This window comes from Lissotriton helveticus, chromosome 1_1 (genome assembly GCF_964261635.1).
Source record: "Lissotriton helveticus chromosome 1_1, aLisHel1.1, whole genome shotgun sequence".
NCBI classification, from domain to species: domain Eukaryota; kingdom Metazoa; phylum Chordata; class Amphibia; order Caudata; family Salamandridae; genus Lissotriton; species Lissotriton helveticus.
In genome coordinates this window covers 1056307898-1056332941 of record NC_136057.1, presented here as the reverse complement: position 1 = coordinate 1056332941, position 25044 = coordinate 1056307898, and the positions used below count along the sequence as shown (strand labels likewise).

Genomic DNA, 25044 nt, shown 5'->3' with positions numbered 1-25044 from the left:
CAGCCGTAAGCCTACAACCCGGGGGCCGGCTGCAACGTAGTAACAATGAAATCAAAAGAGGTAATAAACATTATGGTCAGCATATCAATTCGTACCGCCCCTTATCCAACCTCATTAGGCCTTGTGGTGTAACGCATTACCTTGAGTCTTACATTTTGTAATTTTATAGATAACAAACAGTAGAGAAATAACTTAACTCAGAGACCTAAGATAGAGACCATCACAATATGGACCTGTATACATTGCAATCAGTTCGACCCCCCCAGTACACTCAAATAGAGAGGCTCGATCTATATATGATGTTTTCCTCCACATGACTGCACAGATGGACAGTCTACACTTCTGTGTCCTCACTCAGTGAGTTTATATAGTCTGTTAGGAAACACCAAAAATTCTTGGGCCTAGATCTCTCAGGGAGGTTTTCCTCGTAAGTCATTAACTTATCCCGACAACCTGACATGTCATGGAACCATATAGACTTTTTGGGCACTTTCTTACTGTGCCAGCACTGCGCAATCTGTCGTTTGGCCAGCAATAAGGATATCACACAGAATTTACGTTTAATTGCCCGGAATTGTGGCACAATACCAAGCAGGCAGGTTTTTATTGTGCATTCCACTTCCGCCTCTAGCATGATAGTGAGCGTGTCAGTAATGTCCATCCAGTATTTCCGTATTTCAGAACAGTACCATGCCAGATGTGTAAAGTCCGCACCTTCTCTGCCACATCGTTTGCATCTATCTTTGCCTTGAAGCCCGAACTTAAGCATTTTTGTAGGCGTATAGTATGCCTGATGGATGAATTTATAGTGTATGATTCGTAAGTTCCCATTAGGGGTGAGTATTTGTGTCATTGCACAGGTCTGTTGCCATTCTACATCAGTTAACGGATTCTCTAGTGCCATGTCCCATCGTGTCTTAGCCTTCTCAGCGGTTTGTGCTATCTCCGCCTGTGCTGTTGCGTATAACCTTGACACTAGGTGCGATAAGTCCCGTGTTGTGATAATCAGTTGTAGCGGGGCCAAGCTATCTGGTTCGGTGGGAAATGTGGGGTAATGTTCTTTCAACGCGCGTGTTAATCTATAGTATGTGAAGCGAAATAGGGGTGACTTATTCTGAATATACGTTAAGTGTTCAATGTCCAAAAAAGCGCCCTCTTGAAACAGATCTCCCATACTGTCTATGCCCGCTTTCTGTAGTAGGGACATACCCACCTTTTCGCCTGTGACTGACAGTGCCTGATGGTGGTGTAAAGGCATCGCTGGTGCATATAACGGGAGCTTGCGTGCCAATTGACCAAGTTTGCGCCAGGCTTTTACTGTGGTGTCAATGGTGTTGATGTCTTTCGCATGTAAAGGTGGTCTCGCATGGGATATGATTGCTGTTAAAGGAATAGGATCTGCGTCTCCGTTTTCTATGGCCGTGTGGGTGAGATATGGTGTCTCATGATACCAGTAAGCTGCATATTGTGCTTGGGCGCATAAGTAATATAGGAGGAAGTCCGGTACCCCGAATCCACCACATACATACGGAAGAGTCAAAGTCTGAAGATCTATGCGAGCCTGTTTGCCTGCCCATATTAGCATCAGGACCAGTGATTTGATACGGCGAAATATCTCACCAGGGGGTGTGATTGGAATGTTGTTAAAGAGGTACAACAGTTTGGGTAAAATATTCATTTTCACGACCGCTATACGATCCGCTAAGGACAGAGGCAATTGGATCCAGCGCTGTACTTTGTCTTCCAACTTGGATATTGCTACCCCATAATTAGATCTTATGACTTCTTCTGGATCCCTATGGTACATTACCCCTAGATATCGAATTGGACCTTGTTGCCATTCCAGTGGGAAGTCAGTGTCGAAGGGAGTGGTGGTATCTGTTAAGGGAATGATGAAGGACTTGGTCCAGTTGATTGCCAGTCCGGAATGCCCACCAAATTTAATGTATTCTCTGAGTAAGCCGTTCAGATGCGTGGCTGGATCGCGCACATATAGCAGCATATCGTCTGCATAAAGCGATATATGCAGTGGTCTCGATTTGAACCTTAGAGCGGATTGCTTGTAATTTTGTCACACTATGCAGGCCAAGGGTTCTAGAGGCAGCGCGAAAAGAAATGGTGACAGAGGGCAACCTTGCCTGGTGCCACGTTCCACGTTAAAGGGCTCAGATATATAGCCGTTTATTCGGACTCTAGCGCACGGTTTGGTGTATAGTAGCGAAACCCACTGGACGAAGCGCCTGGGAAAACCCATTCTGTTTAAAATAGTAATCATGTAATTCCATTCAATGGAATCGAACGCCTTGGCGGCATCGAGCATGACCGCCACGGCTTTTACGGATGGTTGAAGGTAGTGAGACAGAGCAAATAAGGACCGTGTATTGTGGGACGTCGATCTCGTGGGGATAAATCCGGACTGATCTGGGAGGACCAAATGTGTCATCAGTGGGGATAGGCGAACCGCCAGCAACTTTGCGAGTATTTTTGAATCTACATTAATGAACGATAGTGGTCTGTAGGAGTCACACTCTTCCGGGTCCTTGGAGGGTTTTAAAAGGGCGATGATCATCGCTTCGCGGAGTGTGGGGGGGAGTATGGACTTCTCGAAAGATGTACCAAACATGTCTACCATGTAGGGCGCAATAATATCGGAAAAGTGTTTATAGAATTCATTAGTGTACCCGTCGGGACCAGGCGCTTTGCCATTGGGAAGAGATTTAATCACTTCAGTCACCTCCTCCACTGTGATGGGCCTAGCTAGATGTTCTTGTTGTGCATCCGACAACCAGCCTATTGCTACATTCTCCAGATATTGAAGAATCTCATCCGACGATGCTATTGGCTGTGATTTGTACAGCGTACCAAATGTTTCAACGAAATTATGTCGAATATCTGCGGATTGTGTCTGCAGTTCCCCATCTTTCGATTTAACGCGAAGAATGGCCGAGTGACTCCTCCCTTCGCATATTTTCCTTGCTAGAGTCCCCCCTGGTCTGGTGTGTTTGCGATCCAGGTATTTTATTTCATCGTCCGCAAACGTGTGATGTTCAGTGTGTAGTTGGCGTAGTTCTGCTAAGAGTGCGATATCCTGCGTGTCTTCAAAGGCCAGTTCTATTTCCCTCATGCGTGCTTCGCAGCGCTTAATCTGACGTCTAATGTGTTTTAAGATTCCTATAGTGGTGCCTATGCATGCGCCCCTTGTCGTGGCTTTGAAGGCTTCCCATAGGAGGCCTGGATCCTCAATTACTGGTGAGTTAATTTGGAAATATTCCTTGATTGCCTTTCTTATTGTGTCTGTATAAACAGTATCAGAGAGGGCTTGTGAATTGAACCTCCATTGAAACGGGGGTGGTGTGTAATGTGGTAGCACGAGTTGAAGTAAAACAGGATTGTGGTCTGAAAGCGTGCGCGGTAAAATCTGCATTCCTTTGTCCATAAAGCAATACTATCCGCGCCTAACCAGTAGTCCAGGCGAGACCAGCTGCTGTGAACCGCTGAGACGTGGGTGGCACCTGGTTTGTTAGCATACCGATGCCTCCAGATGTCAGTTAATGACAGATCCTTCAGCATGTGTCCTATCGTCGTCCTCGCTTGTTTATGTTGTTCTGAATAGTTAGGGGATCGATCCAGCCCGTCCACCAGAGTCACGTTCCAATCTCCCCCGCATATGATATGCGTGTTTGTGAATGATTGTAAGTGTCCCCATAGTTCTCGAAAAAACTCTGGTGTATCTGTATTTGGGCCATATACATTAAGAAGTGTTATGTGCTGTCCACGTAACGTGCCGGATACTATCACATATCTGCCATTGGGGTCTTGCGTGACTTTATGCGCTGTGAAGTTTACTCCCTTACGAATCAGTGTGATTACTCCTCTCGAATAAGAGGAATAGGAAGCTCTATAAGACGATTCCGCCCACCGTGTACCCATATGTTGATGTGTGCTAGGCGCAATGTGAGTTTCCTGCAATATTGCTACATCGATGTCCCACCTGTTTAAATAGGCAAATACCTGCCGCATTTTCTTTGGTTGAGTGAAGCCTCTAATATTCCACGTGAGGAAGTTCAGGTGTGTTCTACCTGTATGTCCAATATCCTGAGTCATCTATAAGGCCGTAGTGAACCATCCAGAAGTAAGCAATAATCAGGGTTGAAAGCAGAACCCATCGCAATGCAATTAAATACATCAGAGCACAACGCCCCCAGCATGTTAATTTCACAACATTCATATATCAGCATACAGTTTCGGGTGCACATAAGTGCGTGAGATAAATCGTGTCATCGTACAGCACATGTTTGTAGACCCCATCGTCCAAGGGATTGCACCCTCCACAACCCATAGCTGAAGCGCGATTAGGGTGTACTAGTGATCGGAGTGAGAATGGGTCCTTGATCTTTCTACGGTACCGTGCAGTACAATAAAGAGGCTAGCGATGATTACTAGGACAGCGCGCTGGAACACCAGTGTTTGCGGCCTGCAAGAGCAAAGTTAGGCGTTGAATATCGTGTGATACTGCCTCCCGCCAGTCACCCCAGGTCTATTTAGCTGTACCCTTACTGAAATCTAGAAGGTGATTCGGGTGGTTACCCAGTACATGCAATGTTCGCTGCAGCAGTTAGTTCGTCACACCCACAATCACAGAACAAACCATAGTTCACTGTTCATGACGATCCCAGGAACGTGCAAAGCTGGCCTGCGAATATGAAGAGTCTTACCGCAGGTCTCTGGTAGGTCTCACCGGTACAGTTAGTCCGAGTCTTGATGCTGGCCCCCATGTTCATTGTTCCTTCATTCTTGTATAACTTTTTTGACGAATTCCTGTGCTGCCTTAGGTGAGGGTAGCAGCACCGCCTTGTCGTGCCATGTAACGCGTAGTCTGGCCGGGTATAGCATGGAATAACTGATATTAAGGTCCCTGAGTTTGGCCTTGACGGATGTGAATTCCTTCCTGGCCTGTTGCACTGCGACGGTGTGGTCCGGATAAAATTCCAGAGAATTGCCTTGGTGGGTGATTTTCCCCCTTTCGCGTGCAAGTCTGAGGATGGTATCTCTGTCGCGATAATTCAATATCCTCGCCACAATTGGCCTCGGCGTCGCTCCAGGTGGTGGACGAGGCGCCAGGGATCTGTGTGCACGTTCTACAATAAATACTGGCGACAGCGCTTCTGCTCCGAAAAGATCCTTGCACAGGTTTTCCACGTATAGTTCCATACGTCCGGTGTTGGTCGTCTCCGGCAAACCTGTAATGCGCACGTCATTGCGCCTCGAGCGCGCTTCCAATTCCTCCTCCTTCGCCTTAATCACCTCAAGGATGCGCTCCATACCAGTGCATTTGGTGGTAGACGTACGTGCTTCATCTTCCACAGCTGATAGGCGTGTTTCTGCTTGGTCCAGGCGTTCACCGTGTTTCTCTTGTCTTGCAGCCATGCCATCCATTCTGCATGTCAAGTTATCCAGTTTGCCGTTAATATCTTGTAAATTCGCCTGGATAGCTAACAATATTTTCTCCATGTTGCTGTTCGGCGCCGGATCGGCTGCCCCATCGTTGTCCGTCATGGTCTCCGAGGGTTTGGTCACTTTCCTGTTGTCAAAAGACAGTTTTTGCTGTTGTTTGTCCGGCTTCCCCATCGCCACTGTCTGTGGGGTAGTTGCCTTCGTCGCGGGGCCTGATGCCCTGGTGGTTCTTGCTGCCGCCGCTGTCTTGATCAAGAAATTAAAGGACACAGCCAAGGTCTCTGTGTGCGTGTGTAATCCGGGTACCTCGATCTCCCCTGACCAGGCGTGTCCACGATGCCCCGTGTCTCCTGAGCTGCGTCCAGAGGAGGCACAGTATTTCCGTGGCTGTCCGATAATTGCCGGGAGTGCAAAAGTCTCACCTATACATCCCAATGGGAGATGGGGGGGGGCTGTGTCGCTTCTAGTGGCGGAGCTCGCACAGGAGCGAAGGCAAACTATTACCCCAATCCTCCTCACAGTTTCCTCGGGGTCAGGGGAACTCGGCAGCAAGCGTGAGTATTGCTAGCAACTTCGCGCCAATTTGTGTCTGTTATTTTCACGTTTGTTAGTGACCTGTAGTGTTCGAATTGTTTATCATGAAGCAGCCTGCATCCGGCCACCGCTAGTGCAATCGCCGCTAGTGTTTTACAATAAACAGATAGGGCACCTCAGTAAGTGACATCTCGTACCTCTGGTACCGTTCGGCCATTTTGCTTCCTGTACTGCCGGGATCGGTGAGCTGAATACAGAATGTCACCTGTGTTCCAGCGTGCGGAAGAGGGCTGTCTGCTGCAGTTGTGCTCTCGTCTTGCCCCTACCAGCCTTTAATGCAGTCGCGACCGTTTCAGAGCTTATTCAGCCGCCGCAGACGCATCCAGGTCGGTGATCCCGCACTCCGCCATCTTGTCTGCACCGCCGTCCCGCACTAGGTTCATCGCGGATTTCCGCCTCTACCTCGGGGAGTATTCAGTTCATGTTCAGTCCGCCGATGCCCGGTACATTCCTACACCCGAGGATCTGATTAATGGGCGGAATGGTGGGGCCAAAAGCGGGGACAGACCATATCGTTTGTGGTCGTCCGGCGGAGCTGTGAGCTTACACAGCCATTCCACTGTGCGCCCCCTAGCGCCTCTGTGGGTGAGGAGCTTGAAGGTGATCCTCTTGTCGACGGGGAGCCAGTGTAGGTCTCCCAGGTGGGGGGTGATGTGGTTGCGGCGGGGGACGTTGACGATCAGTCGGGGGGAGGCGTTTTGGATGCGTTGTAGTCGTCGTAGGTGTTTGGCTGGGATTCCTGCGTAGAGTGTGTTGCGGTAGTCCAGTCTGCTGCTGACGAGGGCCTGTGTCACCGTTCTTCTTGTTTCGGTCGGGATCCACTTGTAGATCCTGCGGAGCATGCGGAGGGTGTTGTAGCAGGAGGAGGAGACGGCATTGACCTGCTTAGACATGGAGAGAAAGGAGTCGAGGATGAAACCTAGGTTGTGTGCGTGGTCGGTGGGTGTTGGTGCTATTCCCAGTGTGGTCGGCCACCAGGAGTCCTCCCAGGCTGAGGGGGTGGGTCCGAGGATGAGTACCTCTGTCTTGTCGAGTTCAGCTTCAGGCGGCTGCTCCTCATCCAGTCGGCGACGGCCTTCATTCCCTCGTGGAGGTTGGTTTTGGCGGTGTGTGGGTCCTTGGTGAGGGAGAGGATGAGCTGGGTATCGTCGGTATAGGAGATGATGTTGAGGTCGTGATGGCGGGCCCCTTGTGCGAGGGGGGCCATGTAGACGTTGAACAGCGTCGGGCTGAGGGATGAGCCCTGGGGGACGCCACCGATGATGCCGGTGGCTTCAGATCGGAAGGGTGGGAGGCGGACACTCTGGTTTCTGCCGGCGAGGAAGGACATGGTCCAGTCGAGAGCCTTCTCTTGGATTCCGGCTTCTAGGAGGCATGTCTTTGGAGTGCGATGGCAGACCGTGTCGAAGGCGGCTGACAGGTCCAGGAGGATGAGGGATTATATTTCGCCGTTGTCTAGTTGGCGCCTGATGACAAGGCTCACAACCCAGACGCAAGAGGTATCTAACCCCTTAGAGGAGGAAAGCAAGATGCGTGTTGGAGGCATCATGGAGTCGTATAGTGGGATGAAAAAAATGCGAGGAAACATTTGGTAGCAATAGGTTACTGCAACCTCAAGTGCATCAGGGGTCAACTCTCCAGATAATCTTGCAAAGAGCTGATACTGGGACTAGTGCTTCATTTGTAAAGAAATGAGAGCAGGGACCCAACGATTTGCTTTGGAGCCAGTCACCAGCACTGCTGAATGATGGAGTTGCCAAATACCAATGCTGCCTTCCTTGTTTACAACACATTTTGTCAAACTTTCTGGTACTTGATCTCACCCTTGTAGGTTCATGTCTAATGTCTCACGTTGTCCCTGTTTTCTTATTTATTTTCCTTTTTTCTCCCTTCCCTCCCTATTTCTTGCTCTGGGTCTAATTTTAATTAAGTAAGTTGCAATCCCCAAAAATGAATTTGGGGCAACCGCCTGCACAAACTAAGCACAGACTTGGATTCATAAATTGACCATAGTTTAGACCTTCACAATTTGAGGGGGTGGGGGATGCATTAGGTTGTTTCCATGAATGTGCTATCTTCAGGCGTGCAGCCAAAAGAAAGTGGCTGAAAGGTTTGCCTGTAAGAGTAGTTAAGAAGTACTCTCAATCCCCTCCCGTATCTCCTAATAATAGATTTAGAGGATTCAGGGCAAATCAATAACTGTTCCTAATTTAATGTGATCTAAAGCCTTTCTCCAAACTGGCTGAACTAGCCTTCAAGACCAACAGACATACGTCCCCGCAATTTCTAAAGCACACGTTGGTAACCCAAACATTGCGTGACGGCGGGCTAGGGTTAGGTACCAAGTATTATTTTGTAACTATTTCTTTGTGTTTTTTGCGAATCGAGGTTTAAGCTGCCAGTGTTAGAAATGTTAAATTAGGTGTCCTCTGCTATTTGTGTATCTGGTTCATTTTTCTGAAGGCTTCGGAGTTTGACGTAAGTTGCTGATCGATTTGTATAAATTGATATATCCCTTCTTGTGGACCCACCACTTAGAAAAGACTCAAGAGGAGTTATATCTCTGAGTTCGGCCTTTTTATTGTCTGAAATTGTGTCCAGTGAGTAACTGCATATATTTAAAAGTATCTTCTGTATCAGCGAAGGCTACCAAATTTCCTTTCTGAATTGTGTAGAGTTGTGCTTTAGTCTTCACGCGTTGCGTCATGACGCAACACGCGAAGACACCCAGTCCGAGCGAATGCGCATGCGCGAGAGAGACCGCGGTATCGGAGCAGAGAGGACGCTCGGGGCTCTCCCGCGATCGACATAATTAAATAAAGCGACCTTCCCCCCAGTCCCTGAGTCTGCCTCCTCATTCCTGTACGCATTTAGCACCATTATAGTGGCGACGAGGAGTGGGATTACCCACAAAAAAAATAATTTAAAAAAATTAAATAAAGCAGAAAAACAGAGGAGCAGCACGAGGAGGAGGGGAACACACCCCACATGAGCCCACCTTGACAGGGGACGACGTGGGAAGAAACAACGTCCAGGAGGTCACAGGAAGATCTTAGGGAGAGTGCGGAAGAAGCGCACATAGGCGGAGAGCACCTACTGCATGCACCAGTGCCAGAAGGCGGGAACCAAGGGGGTGAAGCACGGAACAAATCTATAAAACCCCACAGAGGCTCTGGCGGAACTAGAAGACCGCAGAGAAGGGGGTGCAGGAGAACCCCAACCGAACCCGACGCAAGGTGGGAACGCAAGCGTGCCCTGCAGCCCAAGAAACCAGGGAGCAGAACCGGAAGAACAGGCCAGAATGAGCACGCAGACATCATCACTCACTGCGCCAGTCCCGTTCTTGCCCAAACCAGGTGAACCCCAGATGAAGTGAGAAGACAGGAGGGAGTATTTCAAAAATTATCTTGAGTCCCTGGAAGATGAAAACGGGGAACCTTTCCCCAGTGCGAGGAGAAGAAGGATACTCACAATCTGGGCCCGGAGGGGATAAGAGTCTTCACAAACTTAGTGCCCACGACCAGACCACAAGCGGATGTCGACGTCTTCAAGCATGCCTTAGAAGATCTAGACAATCACTACCGCCCAGCAGTATGTGTTCGGCATCGACCGCTACAATTTCCAGCAAAGGAAGCAAGAAACAGGAGAATCCATCGATGATTATGTCGCTGCTCTACGACGGTTAGCGATGACGTGTAAATATGGGCCCCTGCATGACGAATTTATAAAAGACCAAATTGTCATGCACACCACCAACAAGACTGTGCAAGATAAACTATGGGCACACGGAGAAGCGACGCTGAAGGAAGTCATAGCCATGGTAAAGAAAGTGGAATTGTCGAAACGATGTGCCGAAGCAGCGAAAAGGGAATCCACCCTGAAGACCATGGTGAACAGGGTAGAAGATCCGGAACCTTCAGCAAGAAATAGAACTGCGCCTGGAGAAAGTAGAGTGACGAACAGATGGGTGGAAAAAAACGGACAGACAAGGAAACAACCCATGGAAAGCAAGTCCACGTGCTACAGGTGCGGAAGCCTGAACCACGCAGCCCAGGATAAACGCTGCCCGGTGTTCCGGGCGAAATGTATGTTCTGTGGCCTAATGGGCCACTATGAAAAAGTGTGTCGCAGGAAAATGAAGAGACCAGTAGTGTAGTAACACAAGACCACACAGAAGGAGAAGAGGACGAGCTGGATGACGATGACCATGTGTTGTGTGTAGAGGAGCAGGTGCTGGGAATAGGAGACAAGCGTTCTCACAAACCTCAATGCGACATGGTAATAGGAGGTGTGAAAATCAAGATTGTGATAGACTCGGGGTCCCCGTTCACCATAATCCAAAGATCAGTATGGGAGGAAGAGTTCGTGCCCAGCCTAGGACCCAGACTGGAACCACCAGACATACGGCTGGTGACATACTTGAACACACCCATCCCCATGGTAGGGTACAGGACTCTAACGTTTGAATTCAGAGGAAGGACAGCAGAGTGCAAGCTGTATGTAGCAGAAAAAGGTCCATCGGTCTTAGGTTGGTTGGATCAAGGTGACTTGGGGATAAAACTGGACCCTGGAGGAGACATTCAAGTGTTGATGACAGCCGCCGAGAGCTGGCTGGACCTGGAGAAATTAAAAAAGGACTTCCCGAGGGTGTTCGGAGGGAAGGTCGGCAAGCTAGAAAAGTTCACGCTCAAAATTCTGCTCAAGGAGAATTCCAACCCAGTGTCCCACAAGGTTAGGAATGTGCCCCTAGCAGTAAAGGAAGCAGTACAACAAGAATTGCATAGACTGGAAGAACAAGGAATAATCGAACCCATAGACAGTTTGGAGTGGCTGGCGCCCTTGGTTGTGGCAAGAAAACCAAATGGCAAGGTGCGTCTGTGCGTGGACCTTCGGGAACTTAATAAGTGCCTGATCGTGGAAAAATTCCTGTTACCCCGCATAGAAGAAATGCTGGCCAAAACAAGAGGAGTAAAGTGGTTCTCCACTATCGACCTTATGTCTGCCTATCACCAAATAGACCTACACCCCACAAGCCGGAAACTCAAATTCCTTCATAACGCCCTTTGGATGCTATCAATTTCGCAGGATGCCTTTTGGTCTTGCCTCAGCTGCAGCGGTGTTCCAAAAGCTAATGCATCGTCTATTCAAGGACATCGAAGGCATCCAATACTTTCAGGATGATATTTTGGTAATGGGGAAGAACCGGAAAGACCATGACAGGAAATTGGACAAGGTGCTGGGTGTGCTACAAGAAACAGGCCTGACAGCAGAATGGGAGAAATGTCGACTAGGAATGACATCAGTCACTTACCTTGGACACGAAATAGGAGAACACGGAATAACGCCAAAAAAAGAGAACATAAAGGCAATCTGTGAGGCCAGGGCACCCGACAGCAAAAAGGAGGTGAGATCCTTCCTGGGGATGGCCGAGTATTATAGCAAGTTTGTCCAGCACTTAGCTACTAAAACACATCACCTGAGGCAGCTGATAAGAGACAAGACAGTGTTCAAGTGGAATGAGGAAGCGCAGAAAGAATTTGAAGAGTTGAAAAGGAACATAAGTCAAGCGGTGCCATTACAAGGATATGACCCCATGGGACAGACCATACTGACGACAGATGCCAGTGAGAAAGGACTGGGAGCAGTCCTCGCGCAGGAGAGAACAGATGGAACAGTGGAGACCCTCAGCTTTGCTTCCAGGACTCTATCACCCACAGAACAGAAATTTAGTGTGATTGAGAAAGAAATGCTAGCGGTGGTATGGGCCATGGGGAAGTTCAGGCAGTTCCTGTGGGGCACGAGATTTCGACTGCAGACGGACCACAAACCACTAGTCAAAGTGCTAACCTCGAGTGGACATGCGACTGCCATGCCACACATAGCCAAGATGTCGTTGAAGCTACTGGAGCACCGGTATGACGTGGAGTATATACCGGGGACACGCAACAAGGTGGCTGATTACCTTAGTAGAACCTCAGCCATGGAAGAAGCCCCAAACCTATCCTCTGAAGATGAAGAGATGATATCGATAACGGAGGATCCAGAAAGAGTGATCAGTAAGCAAGAATGGGTCCTAGCATATGATGAGGATGAAGAGATCCGTGAGGTCAAAGAACACATAATCAAAGGCTGGCCCGAGAGTGAAGGAGGAGCTCCGGAAATTCTATGAAGTCCGTGAGGAACTGTCTGTGAGTGACTCAGGCATCTTTCTATACCGAGGAGACAAAGTGGTGCCTCCTACGAGATTGATCCCGTTCCTGTTGACACAGTTACATGAAGGGCATCTCGGGATTGTCAAAACCAAAATGAGAGTGAAGCAAATGTATTGGTGGCCTGGACTAGACATACAAGGTGGAAAGACATGGGAGAGACTGTGGCCAGTGCCAAGGAGCTGACAAAATCCTGAAACCTCTAAGGCCAGCTTTGTGGAAATTTGACCAGCCACGCGACCCCTGGGAAGATGTCTCGGTCGACATTTTAGGACCTGATCTGGACAACCAAGGAGTGCCGAAGTATGTATGTGTCTTGGTGGACAAATGCTCAAAGTGGCCGGAAATTCATATCCAAGAAAAAATGGACTCCGAAACTGTGATAAAGTTCCTCACGTCGGTTTTCCTGAGAGAAGGGATCCCGAGGACAATCCTGAGAGACAATGGCCCGCAATTTACCTCTGAGAAATGGTACAAGTATGCAGTAAGGAATGGGATCAAAACCAAACACACTTCGATATACCACCCCTCGAGCAACGGACAGGTGGAAAGATTCAATCGGGTCATCATGGGGTACATCCAAACTTCCATCATGAAAGGCAAGGATTGGGAAAAAGAGATACTGAAGATGATATGGGCCTACCGAATTACCCCCACCTTCACCGGGTACAGCCCATTCCAAATCCTGAGAGGCAGGCACCCCTTCACTAAGGTCAATGTGGTCTGGAGAGAAAAGACCATCACCAGCAAATGGTCCCCTGCAGTAGTACAACATAACCTAGAGAGAGCTCAGAAAGTATATACCGACCATTATAACCGGAGAAGAAACGTGCAAGAGACTGCACTTGAAAGAGGGGAGTGGGTGAGAGTCAAACTGGCAGTGCTGAAAAGGAAAGGAGAAAGCAAATACAGCCCGCCTCTGCAAGTAGAAGAAGTATATGATAGAGCGGCGTTACTCAGCGACGGGAACGTGTGGTCCCAAGACCGCATGGCTAAAATCAACAAAATCCTACAGTGGCCTGCGGAAGAAGAGAGAACTCTACAAGATCAAGGGCCAAGAGACATAGAAGGAGGTACATCAGCTGGGGAAGAGCGCCAGACGGAAGAAGGATCTTACGAGGACCTGGGAAATCAAGAAAGGCCAGTTGCAGAGGAAACACAGGGAGAAAGGTGTGTAACACCAAAAAGAGCAGAGCAGAGTCAGCAGAGAGACAAGACTATAAGCCCTGCAGAGAACTGCACCAGAGAAGCCTCCACGCCGGTAAGACACACACGCGCTGGTAGAGTGGTGGTCAGACCCAATCATTTCAGAGACTTTGAACTAGGAGGATGTTAAACCCCTGGGGACTCAGAGGACTCTTTTTTGTATGTGTAAAAAGGGGAGATATGTAGAGTTGTGCTTTAGTCTTCGCGCGTCATTACGCAACACGCGAAGATGCCCAGTCCGAGCGAGTGCGCATGCGCGAGAGAGACCGCGGCATCAGAGAGGACGCTCGGCGCTCTCCCGCGATCGACATAATTAAATAAAGCGACCTTCCCCCAGTCCCTGAGTCTGCCTCCTCATTCCTGTACGCATCTAGCACCATTATAAATTGCTGGAAGAAAGTCATAAAATAAGTATTTGTTTTTTCGATTGGCACAGAAAGGTCTGCTGAGAGCCGTACAGTGCTCTCTAACTGTCGTGGGTATATCCCATTCTGTTTTCTGACGCTCCTGATAAAGTGCGGTATCTTTCTGTGAACTGTTCTGACACTTAATGCAGAATAAGGATCGTGTTGCAGTCTTAGCACAGCAATGGGATGGGAGATGTATCTAGATTATGGTTACTCAAAATGGCTGTTCCTTCTTTGTGAGGACAAGCTGACCAATAAAGGCACTGAATACAGTGACATCAGCAGGCTCAAAAACACAGAAGGATTACTAACAAGTAACAGCAACTAAGAAAGACATGAAACGCATATGCAGAATCCCTACATTGTTTAAAACATCTGCACGCAGGAGAAGTTCCAGCTTGCAGACAGGAGGCGATTTTCTGCATGCACCTTAAGTATATGCTTTTAAGTATAAGCCTTTACACCATGCAAAGTAATTCCAGGTCCTGCCACAGGGTGGCGTCAAGTTTTCAGGAGCTGAGAACAAGAGCAACGTTCGAGAAGGGATATGAATAGTTTATTTTATGATTAACCACTCTAAAAACCAAAACATGTGGGCGTGGCCAAGATGGCGGGCTAGGAGGACGCACTCTCCATGAGCTCCCGTGTTCCCGTAGCCCCAGCACCGCTTTGCACCGCTGATCTCCCCCGGATCGAGCGGAAGCGACACCTGGAGCCTCCGAGACCACTGCGGCACAATCTGGATCCTCCAGCGGCCCCATAGCCCGAGAACGCGCAGACCAAAAGGTCCGTGGAGCGGGGCCGGCCGCAGAGCAGACAGAGACACCGGAGCCAGCGGACACCGCCCACCGGAGGATCCGGGACCGGTCTCAGCGATCCTGCGGAACCGGCGGCTCATAGACACTGCCAAAGGAAGCCACCGGTGAGACCGGGGGATCGGGGGGCGGAGACCTCAAATGAGGCGATCGACGCCCCGGCCGTTGTGACGCAGAGAGGAGCCGGCGGAGAGCAGCTACGCCAGGCCGGTGATCGAGAGGCCCAGTAGGCCCGCGTGTCCGCACGGACCCCCGATCCATCATTTCAACGCCCGGAAGGGAAGGCGAGGCCGAGTGAGACACGCCTAGCAGTACCCCGGCGACCACAAACACGAGTTTTGGCCCTCGTCCAGCGTCCTCTCCATCGGGCCTACGGCGCGAGGCTGATCCGCGAGCCCGGGGCCTGGACCGGAAGCAGGCATTTGCCTCCACGCCCCCTTGCTGAGTGGACTGGTGAACCCCTGAAGTGTATTGGACACCCCGGTACTCCACACGAAACAGGACGGGGACCGCAGCGGCCGACGAGAGCCAGAGGGGAATTCAGCACGTGGCGACCCTCCCTCACTGGCTGGGCGGTGCGGCCCGATTCCCGGAGGGAGCAGTGAGGCCTGGGTGACGGCCTAGACCGGTGATTGCTCGGTGAGCCACTGCTTTCCTTTTGATCCGGGACGCAGCTGAGGAGGCCTCCGGCGGACCACGACGACCTACCCCACGCCGACATCTTGAATGTCCTGAGAGTCCGTTGCCTGGTGTTGGTTAGAGAAGCGTGTCTTGTGGGGGAGTCGTCGGGCACAGAACTTGTCATCCCCACCAGAACTTCGAGAGTTCCTTTCCGAGTTCGCCGAGCCCGCTCATCCGAGATGACCGTCAACAGAGGGGGAAAGAAAGGAGACCGCACCTTGCCGGAGATGCTGGGCAGGGGCGCCCCGCGACATGACAGAGGTCAGACTGCCCCAAACCCCCCGACGAGCTCTCGTGGTGCGGAGGGGGGAGAACCCCCAGTGACCAGATCCTTTCTGGAGACGTTGTTCGGCACCCTCAGAGACGATTTCCAAACGCTGAAGCAGGAGGTGGCCGGGGAGGTTCGCGAGGTGAGGAGAGAGGTCGACACCCTGGGAGAGAGAGTGTCCACTATGGAGGAAGCTAACCACTCCAGGGATGAAGAGATCGCACACCTGCAACAAGAGGTCTTACGGCTCAGGGACCAACAAATCGATCTCCAGGCCCACAATGAGGACCTCGAGAACAGGTCCAGGCGCAATAACATCCGAGTACGAGGCGTTCCGTCCAAAGAAGAAGGAGAGAACATTACCGCCTATCTGAGAGACCTGTTCCGGGACATCCTGGGAGAGCCCAGCGACTTCCCTGTGAGGATTGATAGAGCACACAGAGTAGGCCCACCTCGACGGGCTACAGCACCACCGCCGGATATCTTGGCCTTCCTGCCAGACTTCCCTTTGAAAGAGCGGATTCTCCGTGAGGCACGGTGGCAACAACCCCTGAGTTTCCGAGGTCAGCAGGTGGCCCTCTTCCAGGACCTGTCAACGATTACGCTGCAGAAGCGCAAGTCATTCAAAATAGTCACAGATTTTCTGCGAGAACATGACACACAGTACTCCTGGGGCCACCCCTTTAGGCTTATCTTTCGCTGGAACGGGACTCTTCACCAGCTGCGGTCCCTGCAAGACGCCTGTGGAGTGCTAGGCCTCACAGCGACCGAAGAAGATACCCCCACACCTCGCCGCCGGCGCAGCACCAGAGACGGTTGGCGGTCGGTCCGAAGGCGGCGATCAGCATCCCCGCCTTTACGTCCCGACTCACCCACGATACGGGCGGAGATGGACAGTGCGGTTCGAGAGGTGATCCGGGATACGTCGTCTGGAGATATGGCCTTGACGGCCTGAACGGACTCCCGGGGAGATCACATTAGCCTCTTCAATAATGCAGGTGCGGGGGTTCCGGGAACGGGGGGGGAAGGAGGAGTGGGTTGTGGCTGGACGTCCACTTCAGTAACTTTCCACGGACTTGTCCGATAAGGACCGGACTGGGACAATGATGTGTTTTGAAGGGTTGGGTGAGAGGGGGGAGGGGGCGGAGGGGAGTGAGGGGGGGGATCCGCGGGGTTGTTGGAGGGAAGTTCTGGGGGGAAGGGGGGGATTGGGGGAGCGGGCTGCATTGTTGAGTATTGTTGTTGCATTTGGTTTGACTTCGCTTCATTTCTGCAGAAGATTCGAGGACCGCGCTGCCCCGCTGCTACACTTGTCACACCCCACGCCAGCACTTCACACGGTCCTTGATGTTGATGGGCCTTGGGACACGTCAGGCTTGTTAAGCGCTACCCTTACGATTATCACCGATGGCCCTTGAGATAGTTACCCTCAATGTGAAAGGACTGAACAACCCGGTCAAGCGGAAGGCGGTGCTGTCCCTCCTTGAAAGCACCCAGGCAGACATCTGTCTCCTACAGGAGACACACCTCCTTGCCGGGTATTGCCACAGGCTGCGGTCACCGAAATTCCCAGTACAGCTCTTCTCCTCCGGGGCTACCAAAACGGCAGGGGTGGCAATCTTGGTGGCTAGGAAATTTAAGGGGGAGGTCCTGCACAAAGTGGCGGAGCAGAAAGGGAGGCTTCTGGCTTATAGGGTCCGGTTGGGAGGTCTGGTGTTCACGAAAGGTTCGATATACAGCCCCAATGACCACCAAGATGGGTTTCTGCAATCTGCTCTAGAGGAAGTTGCGACTACCCCAGATAGGCACATAATTATCGGTGGAGATTTGAATATGGTCTTTGACTCATCCATGGATAGATCAGCGCAGCGACGCCCACAGGTGGGAGAGGTCTCGCTGCGGAGTAAATCCTGCTGAGGCGATCATGACCTGCACGACTTGTGGCGACGTCTCCACCCCACTGCCCGAGCCTACTCCTACTATTCACACGCACACAAGACATACGCGAGGTTAGACCATTTATTAGTAACAGGTCCGTTTTGTGAACTAGCGACGGCCTCTGACATGGGAGTTCTTACTTTGTCAGATCACGCCCCGGTGACGGGTACTTTTCAGCTACCGCCGGTGTCTCTCCCAAGAGGGGTCTGGCGCCTCCGGGACACCCTGTTGCATAGGCAATCTGTTGTGCAACAAATTCGAGACTCAATTGGCGAATACCGACGGCATAATGATAATGGCGACACCGCCAGAGCGACGCAATGGGCTGCTTTGAAGGCAGTGCTTCGGGGTGAGTTTATCGCCATCTCCTCGGCGGAAAATAGGGAGCGGCAACAAAAAAGGGAAGAACTTACGAGTAAGGTGAGGGAGCTAGAGCACGTGCATCAGAGGACGGGTGCCCCCAGAGTCTGTAGGCAGCTTAAAGCAGCCCGTAAATTGCTGACCGCCCTGGACATGGACAGAGCGGAATACGCAGCGTTGCGCCTGAAACACGCATACTACACCGGAGGGGACAGGTGCGGCCGGCTCCTGGCGAGCAAGCTTCGTGTTAAACACCAAAACCATAGGCTGAAAGAGCTGTCGGTACCCAACGGTGCGACAGCCACGGAAGATGGTCAAATTGCGGACGGCTTCCGTCAGTACTACGCAGATTTATATGCAGGCGAGCCCTCCTCGCCACAGGCCGAGACTGACTACCTGGCCTCGGTCGATCTCCCCACCCTTGCCAAGGAACAGGCAGAATACCTGGAACGGGAAATACAGATCGAGGAGGTGATTACGGCGATTTCCCGCCTCAAACACGGGAAGGCCCCGGGACCTGATGGGTACACCCCGCTTTTCTATAAAACATTCTGCCAGGAACTGGCGCCGCTGCTGACACGACTCTTCAACTCCTTTGCGGACCGGGGGGCTATCCCCCCTGACTTGCTCCGAGCGACAGTGTCGGTTATCCCCAAACCGGGGAAAGACCGGAAGGAATGCGGCTCCTATCGGCCGATCTCGCTGTTAAATGTAGACCTTAAGCTGTACACCGGGATCCTGGCGGCATGTCTAGCACCTCATCTGCCAGGACTGGTGGACTTGGACCAGGCGGGGTTTATCCCTGGCAGACAAACGGTGGACAACACCAAGAGGGTAGTCCATATTCTGGAAAAAGCCTCCCGTGTTCCTGGGGAACGAATGCTCCTCTCGGTTGACGCGGAGAAGGCGTTTGACCGAGTACATTGGCCATACCTAGAGAGGGTGCTCTGCAAATTGGGTGTAGGTGAGACATTTCGCACTTTAATATTCAATTGTTACAGATTCCCATCCGCAGTGGTCCGAGTGAATGGCCACAGCTCTCGCCCATTTGCGATAGAACGGGGCACCAGACAGGGGTGCCCGTTATCGCCGCTACTCTTCAATCTCTACATGGAGCCATTTGCACAGAGAATTCGGCAGAATCCGGACGCGACTGGGGTCTGGATGGGGAGGTATATCCACACCGTCAGCTTGTACGCAGATGATGTGATCCTAACACTTGATGAACCACGAAGGGCGCTGCCGGCTTGCATCGCTGAGCTGGAAGCCTTCGCCGCGGTGGCAGGTTTTAAAATGAATATGGGGAAATCGGCGGCCCTGGACATCTCGCTTACCACTGCCACGAGAGTCGAATTACAGAGCCTCTTTCCCATGCGCTGGTCTAAGGAACTGGTTCCTTACTTGGGCATTCTGCTAGCGCCCTGTTTACCTGCTATGGTGACGGCCAACTACGCGGCACTAGGCAGGAAAATTAAGGAAGAGTTGACCCGCTGGAACAAAGGAACGTTATCGTTGCTGGGCAGAGTGGCGGCGGTGAAGATGACGCTCTTACCGCAGGTGCTGTATCTCTTTCGAGCCTTACCTCTTCAGCCCCCGAAGGGATGGATCGGACAAGCCCAGGCGGACATCGCACGTTTTGTGTGGCAGGGCCGCAAACCCAGACTCAAGAGAGCCTTATCCACACTAGCACCAATTTCGGGTGGACTCGGCATACCGGATTTACACAAATACTTCCAGGCAGCGCAGCTGCGGTACTTAGTGGAGTGGAGCAGGTGGGAATCAGATAAGCACTGGTTGTTCCAGGACCAGGCGGTGGCGGGTAGAACCCTACAGGAGATACCCTTCCTGCGCAGGGCTCATCGCCCCCCCAATCTTTACGCTTCCTTTATCACGCGAGTCCCACTGCGAGTTTGGGACGCTGTGAACGCTAAGCACGAACTCACCACCTTCCCGTCTCCATTCACGCCACTTGTAGAGAATCCGGACTTTCAACCTGGGATGGAACCTGGAGGCTTCGCGCACTGGCGGAGGGCTAGGTGCAGTGCACTTTTTCACATATACGGCCCAGAAGGCGCCGTTTCAGGATCTCAGCAAGGAATATCAGCTGCCTGAGACCGAACGGATGAGGTATCTACAGGTACGACACTGGGCGCTTCAGCCGCAAGTGCGTGACCTGGCTGACAGGAAACGTACTCCCTATGAGACGTGGCTGGCGACGCGCTCCTCGGACTCCAAACTCATCTCTGACTTATACAAGCTCTTACAACCACCCCATTTACACATTCACAACCCGGGGCGGGAACGCTGGGAACGGGAGCTGGGTAGAGAGTTGAGTCACAAGGACTGGGAACACATTTCTTACCGCGCACGCCACTCAGCGTACCACACCGGGCTCACCGAAACATACACCAAGATATCCACCTATTGGTACTACACCCCTGAGAGATTGCATGAAATGAACCGAAACATAGTGAATACCTGTTGGCGAGAGTGCGCGCAGATTGGAACACTAACACACATTTTATGGGATTGCCCTCTATTGAGTCCCTACTGGAAGGAGGTCCTAGATTAAATAGACCAGTGCTTTGACATAGAACTCCCCCGCTTCCCAGCCTATGTCCTGTTGGGGTTGCCCAATGGCCTGATGTACCCGCTGAGGTCCAGAAGGGGTAGACAGATAGCGATCGCCCTGGGTTCAGCGATACAGAACATACTCATCTACTGGCGTTCCACCACACTCCCCTCCATTGTTGGCTGGTTACACAGGCTGTGGCACGTTTTGGGGATGGAGAAGTTGTCACTCACGGTGGCGGGAGAGGTAGATAAGTTTGAAGAGCTGTGGCAGCCTTTCCATACCTTACTACAGTCAGAATTCAAAGAAATCACCTGTCCCCGATATCTCCGCCTACTGCGACTAACATCCCTGGATAACCCACCCACCTAGCTGGTATGATAGGGTGGCCTGACAAAGGAAACGGATATTCTGCAGAAGGGCGTGGGGTGTGGACATTCGCACAGCGCGGGAGGGAGGGGGGTAGGGAGTTGGGGGGTGGGGGGTCGGGGGGGAGTTGGGGAAGAGGATAGTAGCTACTGAACTTGTTGTCACCGCATATCCACCTGGACTCATGCAGCGGAGGATGCCATCCTTGTAGCATCATACAGGTTGAGGGCGCCCGTGGTGCGGAAGCTTTGCATCACCCCGTTCTGATGATTGTTTTCATTTGTTTGTATTGTTTTTGCAATGAAGTAATAAAATACTTTAAACCTAAAAACCAAAACATGCTAAATATCCCTCACGATCCAGACTACATTAAAAAGAAGTAAAATCCCTAATTTTTAAACAAACACAGACCATTAAACGAAAATGCAGCAACACAGGTTATATAACACCCTAGCAGGGAAAAATACGGACTCCAAGTTAGGAAGGTCCCAGGGCTCCAGTTTGTTAAGTCCACATTCTTTCAAGATAATATTACAAATCCAAATTTGTAAAGCGCACAATCACCCGTAAGGGTTTCTAGGCGCCGTCGGGAAGATTAAGCAAGCTATTGCCCAGAGTCACATGGTGCTGGGCCAATCTGCCACCACGGATCGAACTGTGATCCTCAGATTCTGGAGTCAGTCGCCCTAGCCACGGCACCACACCTCTTCACTTTGGTTAATGATTGATGTGTTTTGAATTTTAAAATATTATTACTAGCTCTTGTTTTCATTATCTTGGATTCTGCCTTCATTCCAAATATTAATACATTCTCCCTTTTGGTCACTGTGTGTTTTCGTGGGGTGGCTGAAGGGATACTATTTACTAATGCAATGAATGAATGTATTTATAAATTGAAATGATATCATAATTTATGTTGCCTTTTCTTTCTCTCTTTTCATTGTCTTTCCTGAAAAACCAAGACGGGTCCAAAGAGGAGTACCCAAACCCCAACCTCCAGGATGTCATTCCCCCTTTGACTGACAAGGGCGATGAGGCTGAGCTGGTGGAACGGGAGGAAGCCCAGGGGCCTGTCCGGCAGATCCACTTCCCTGATAATATTAACCTGCGCTGGGAGGAGTGGACGGGTTCTCTTCCCGAAGGCGCTGTCTCTATCTGGAACTCGTACACCTCGCGCACGGACAATGTCTGCGCTGAGCCAGGGTGCGCAGTGGGTTTCTACAGCCCTGCCACAGGGCCATACTGCTATTACCCCTATGGAGACCGAGAATACCGCACCTCCACCTTCAGAGTGTTGGTCAATCTTCAGGACTTCGAGTCTCTGGAGTGGAAGTCCGGGTCCTACGGTTCCATTCCTGAAAACTCCATTGGGAGCTGCTCCAGAGTGAACATCTACGTTGGGAAGAACAAGTACGGCTTAGGAAAAGTCGACACTCATCATGAGGCCTTCTTCTTGCCTTACGAAGGCAAGGAGTATTGGTACAAGAGCTATGAGGTGTTGAGCATCTTCGCTGATTACAAGGCTCAGAAGATCTCAGATGTGCAGTACTTAAAAGATGAGATCAAATTTTACCAGCAGCCCCCTCAACTGCTGGCTTCATCCCGGGTCATCAACAACGACTGTAAGACAGTGAAGAAGACCGCCACCTTGAGCAGAAGGACCACCGTTGAGCAGCGCTGGGACATTGGACGTTCAACAAAGTTCGGGGTCAACTCCACCATCAGTGCTGGCATCCCCAAGATTGTGGAGACATCTTTAACCATTTCAGCAGAGGTGTCCTTCGATTGGCGAGAAGGTACAACTCGTACAGAGTCTGTGACGCACATCCACTCGCTGGAGATGGAAGTCCAGCCGAACCACGTGTGTGAGGTGATTATGGAGGGGAGGGAGATGACAGCAGATATGCCTTTCTCAGCCACTCTCACACGCTTTTATGGAAATGGAGAAACGCGCTCTACCATGGCTCGAGGGGCTTTCATCGACGTGCAAATTGGAGCGGTGACGGTGCATGTGAAGAGATGCCAGCCCATTCCTGACGCAGAGCCATGCTATTAGGGCCATGCTCCGAGACACCATCCACTTCAACGGTGTCCTAACATACGCCTTCATGTTGACACAGTCCTCTCTCAAACTTACAGCGTGATAGACCCACTGCCACTGTCTTAGTGCAAGGAGAAGCTATAGCAATATCTATTTCCACCTTAATCATCTCTTTTCTTTACTCTCTGTTTCTCTCCACTCTCAATACATCTGTTACCCCGCCCCTTTCTCGTAATTTTAATGAAACAATGTTTACCTCCAATTATAGGCCGTACTAAGTTTATTCTCTACTGAATAATCATACCATAAAGAGTCTATTTACCCATAGGGCCAGTTCAGGATGCTTCCTATGGTAGATAGGAAACCAGGTGATGAAACATGCCACACTAGACGAGTGTTTTTTTTTTTTTTTAGTTTTATATAGCGCAAACTAGACCTGAAGGTATCAGAGCGCTTTACATGAGCTCCAGTTACGTTACAGGCAGACACATTCATTTTGCTAAGCACAAAATGGTTCGTCATCCAGTTGTGACCAGCTGTCCTGACATAACACAGTAGGGTTCCAACTTTATAATTAGGTGCTAATAAGACTGTGTTCCTTTTCAGTGTAGTTGAGGGAGGACATACGGTCTACCACTGTGGAGAAATTCCCCTTCCTTTTCATGGTTTCAATATCATCACCATGTAAAACTAAAATAGATCTCAGGCCAACACATCTATCCCGTAACCTATCCCTAAATAGCTGTGACCTGATATCCCACGCTCTCGCCATGTATGGTTTCGGTAAACACGGCTTCCAGCAAACCATCTACCTTGACCAGATCACATGGCCGACACAACCCTCACTGTCTAGGGATCTGCTCTCCTTCCCACCCGCTGTAGGAATCAGTGCAACAGCCAACCCTAGACAGTATTTCTCGACTCTTTATATATAATGTGGCCTTAATTAGCCCTCAGGAACGACCATGTCACACTCTCACAGAACAGGCCGATTTAAAATAATCACATGGTTGTGCTAAACTACCTTTATTTATGAGAACATTTTTGACTGACACCTTGGCCTGCATTTGTTAACTCAAGCTGGAGTCCCTTCTACCACTTTCAGAAACGAATTCACCCCATCAGCCTGCCAGCCTGCCTGCCTTAGCACCACCCCCTAGCTCCACACACCCGAAGAGCAATGCTGTGGAGGAAACGCTCCTGGAGCTGCCTCCTCTGTGGATCTGCCTTGTTGAGCAGTGTCCTAGCAGGCCCAGACTTTTGTCCAATCACTGACCAGCTCTCTCCTTCTCAATCGCATGCAGCGTCCTATGTGATACTGACGCATGATCAAATACTCTTGCTCTGGTCTTATTTTCAAGTTTGGAAGTTAATCAATAAAATCCTCTTAAAAGCATTGTGCATTCCTGACTGATTCCAGATGAGAAGGTTGCCAGGCTTGGGCACTGACAGGAGCAGTGAAGGCAGCTAGTGTGATGCCTGGCAGTGTCCATGGAGGGTGATTTGATACAGTGCCGTGCTGAGACTGTAAGGCCGTGGCTGTGTCAGTGGAGATTTTGGGGCCTCATTTATGGCACCTTGCTGCGCTGCCCTGCGCCAAAGTGAAAGGGCAGAAGTGCACCGTAGTGAAGCAATATGGTACATTCCTGTTCTTTCTGCCTGCGCTGGCGCCGTTTTGGCAGCCTAGCACCTACTTAGGCAAACTTGCACCATGGTGCAAGGGTGGCTCCATAGCAGGCAGGATTGTTTTTGTGCAGGAAGGCCATTCCTGCACAAAAACAATCCTGTGCTGTAGAACGCAGCACACATAGAAAGAGGAAATAACTAGGAGAAATTAACATATTTGTCCTCATTACAAGGCGTAACAAGGAGAAATATGTTAATGGTAAGGCACCTCGGGTGGCATACAGATTTGACGCTTCCCCAAGTTTACATCGCTTTGTAAATCTGGGGCAGCATCAAATTCTATGAGGGTTGCATGGGAAAACCCAACGTAATGCTCATGGAATGCTTCCAGGGCACAGAGTAAGGCGACGCAGCAATTTGCGTTGCGTCACCTTACTCATGATTTATGGGGCCACTAGAAGCCACTCAGGGAGGCTTTGCGTGGCTTCTTAAATCTTTATTCTT

The 25044-nt window shown here is 50.7% G+C and overlaps 1 protein-coding gene across 1 annotated transcript in view; it reads left to right on the top strand.

Moving 5' to 3' along the window:
- The window catches only part of LOC144820703 (natterin-3-like), a 51137-nt gene extending 26827 nt beyond the window's left edge, over nucleotides 1–24310 (top strand). The window contains exon 3 of the mRNA XM_078677954.1: nucleotides 21836–24310. Coding sequence (XP_078534080.1) covers nucleotides 21836–22929 — 1094 coding nt within the window. The 3' untranslated portion in view covers nucleotides 22930–24310. The remainder of the gene's footprint in view (nucleotides 1–21835) is intronic.
- The last annotated feature ends 734 nt before the right edge of the window (nucleotides 24311–25044 follow it).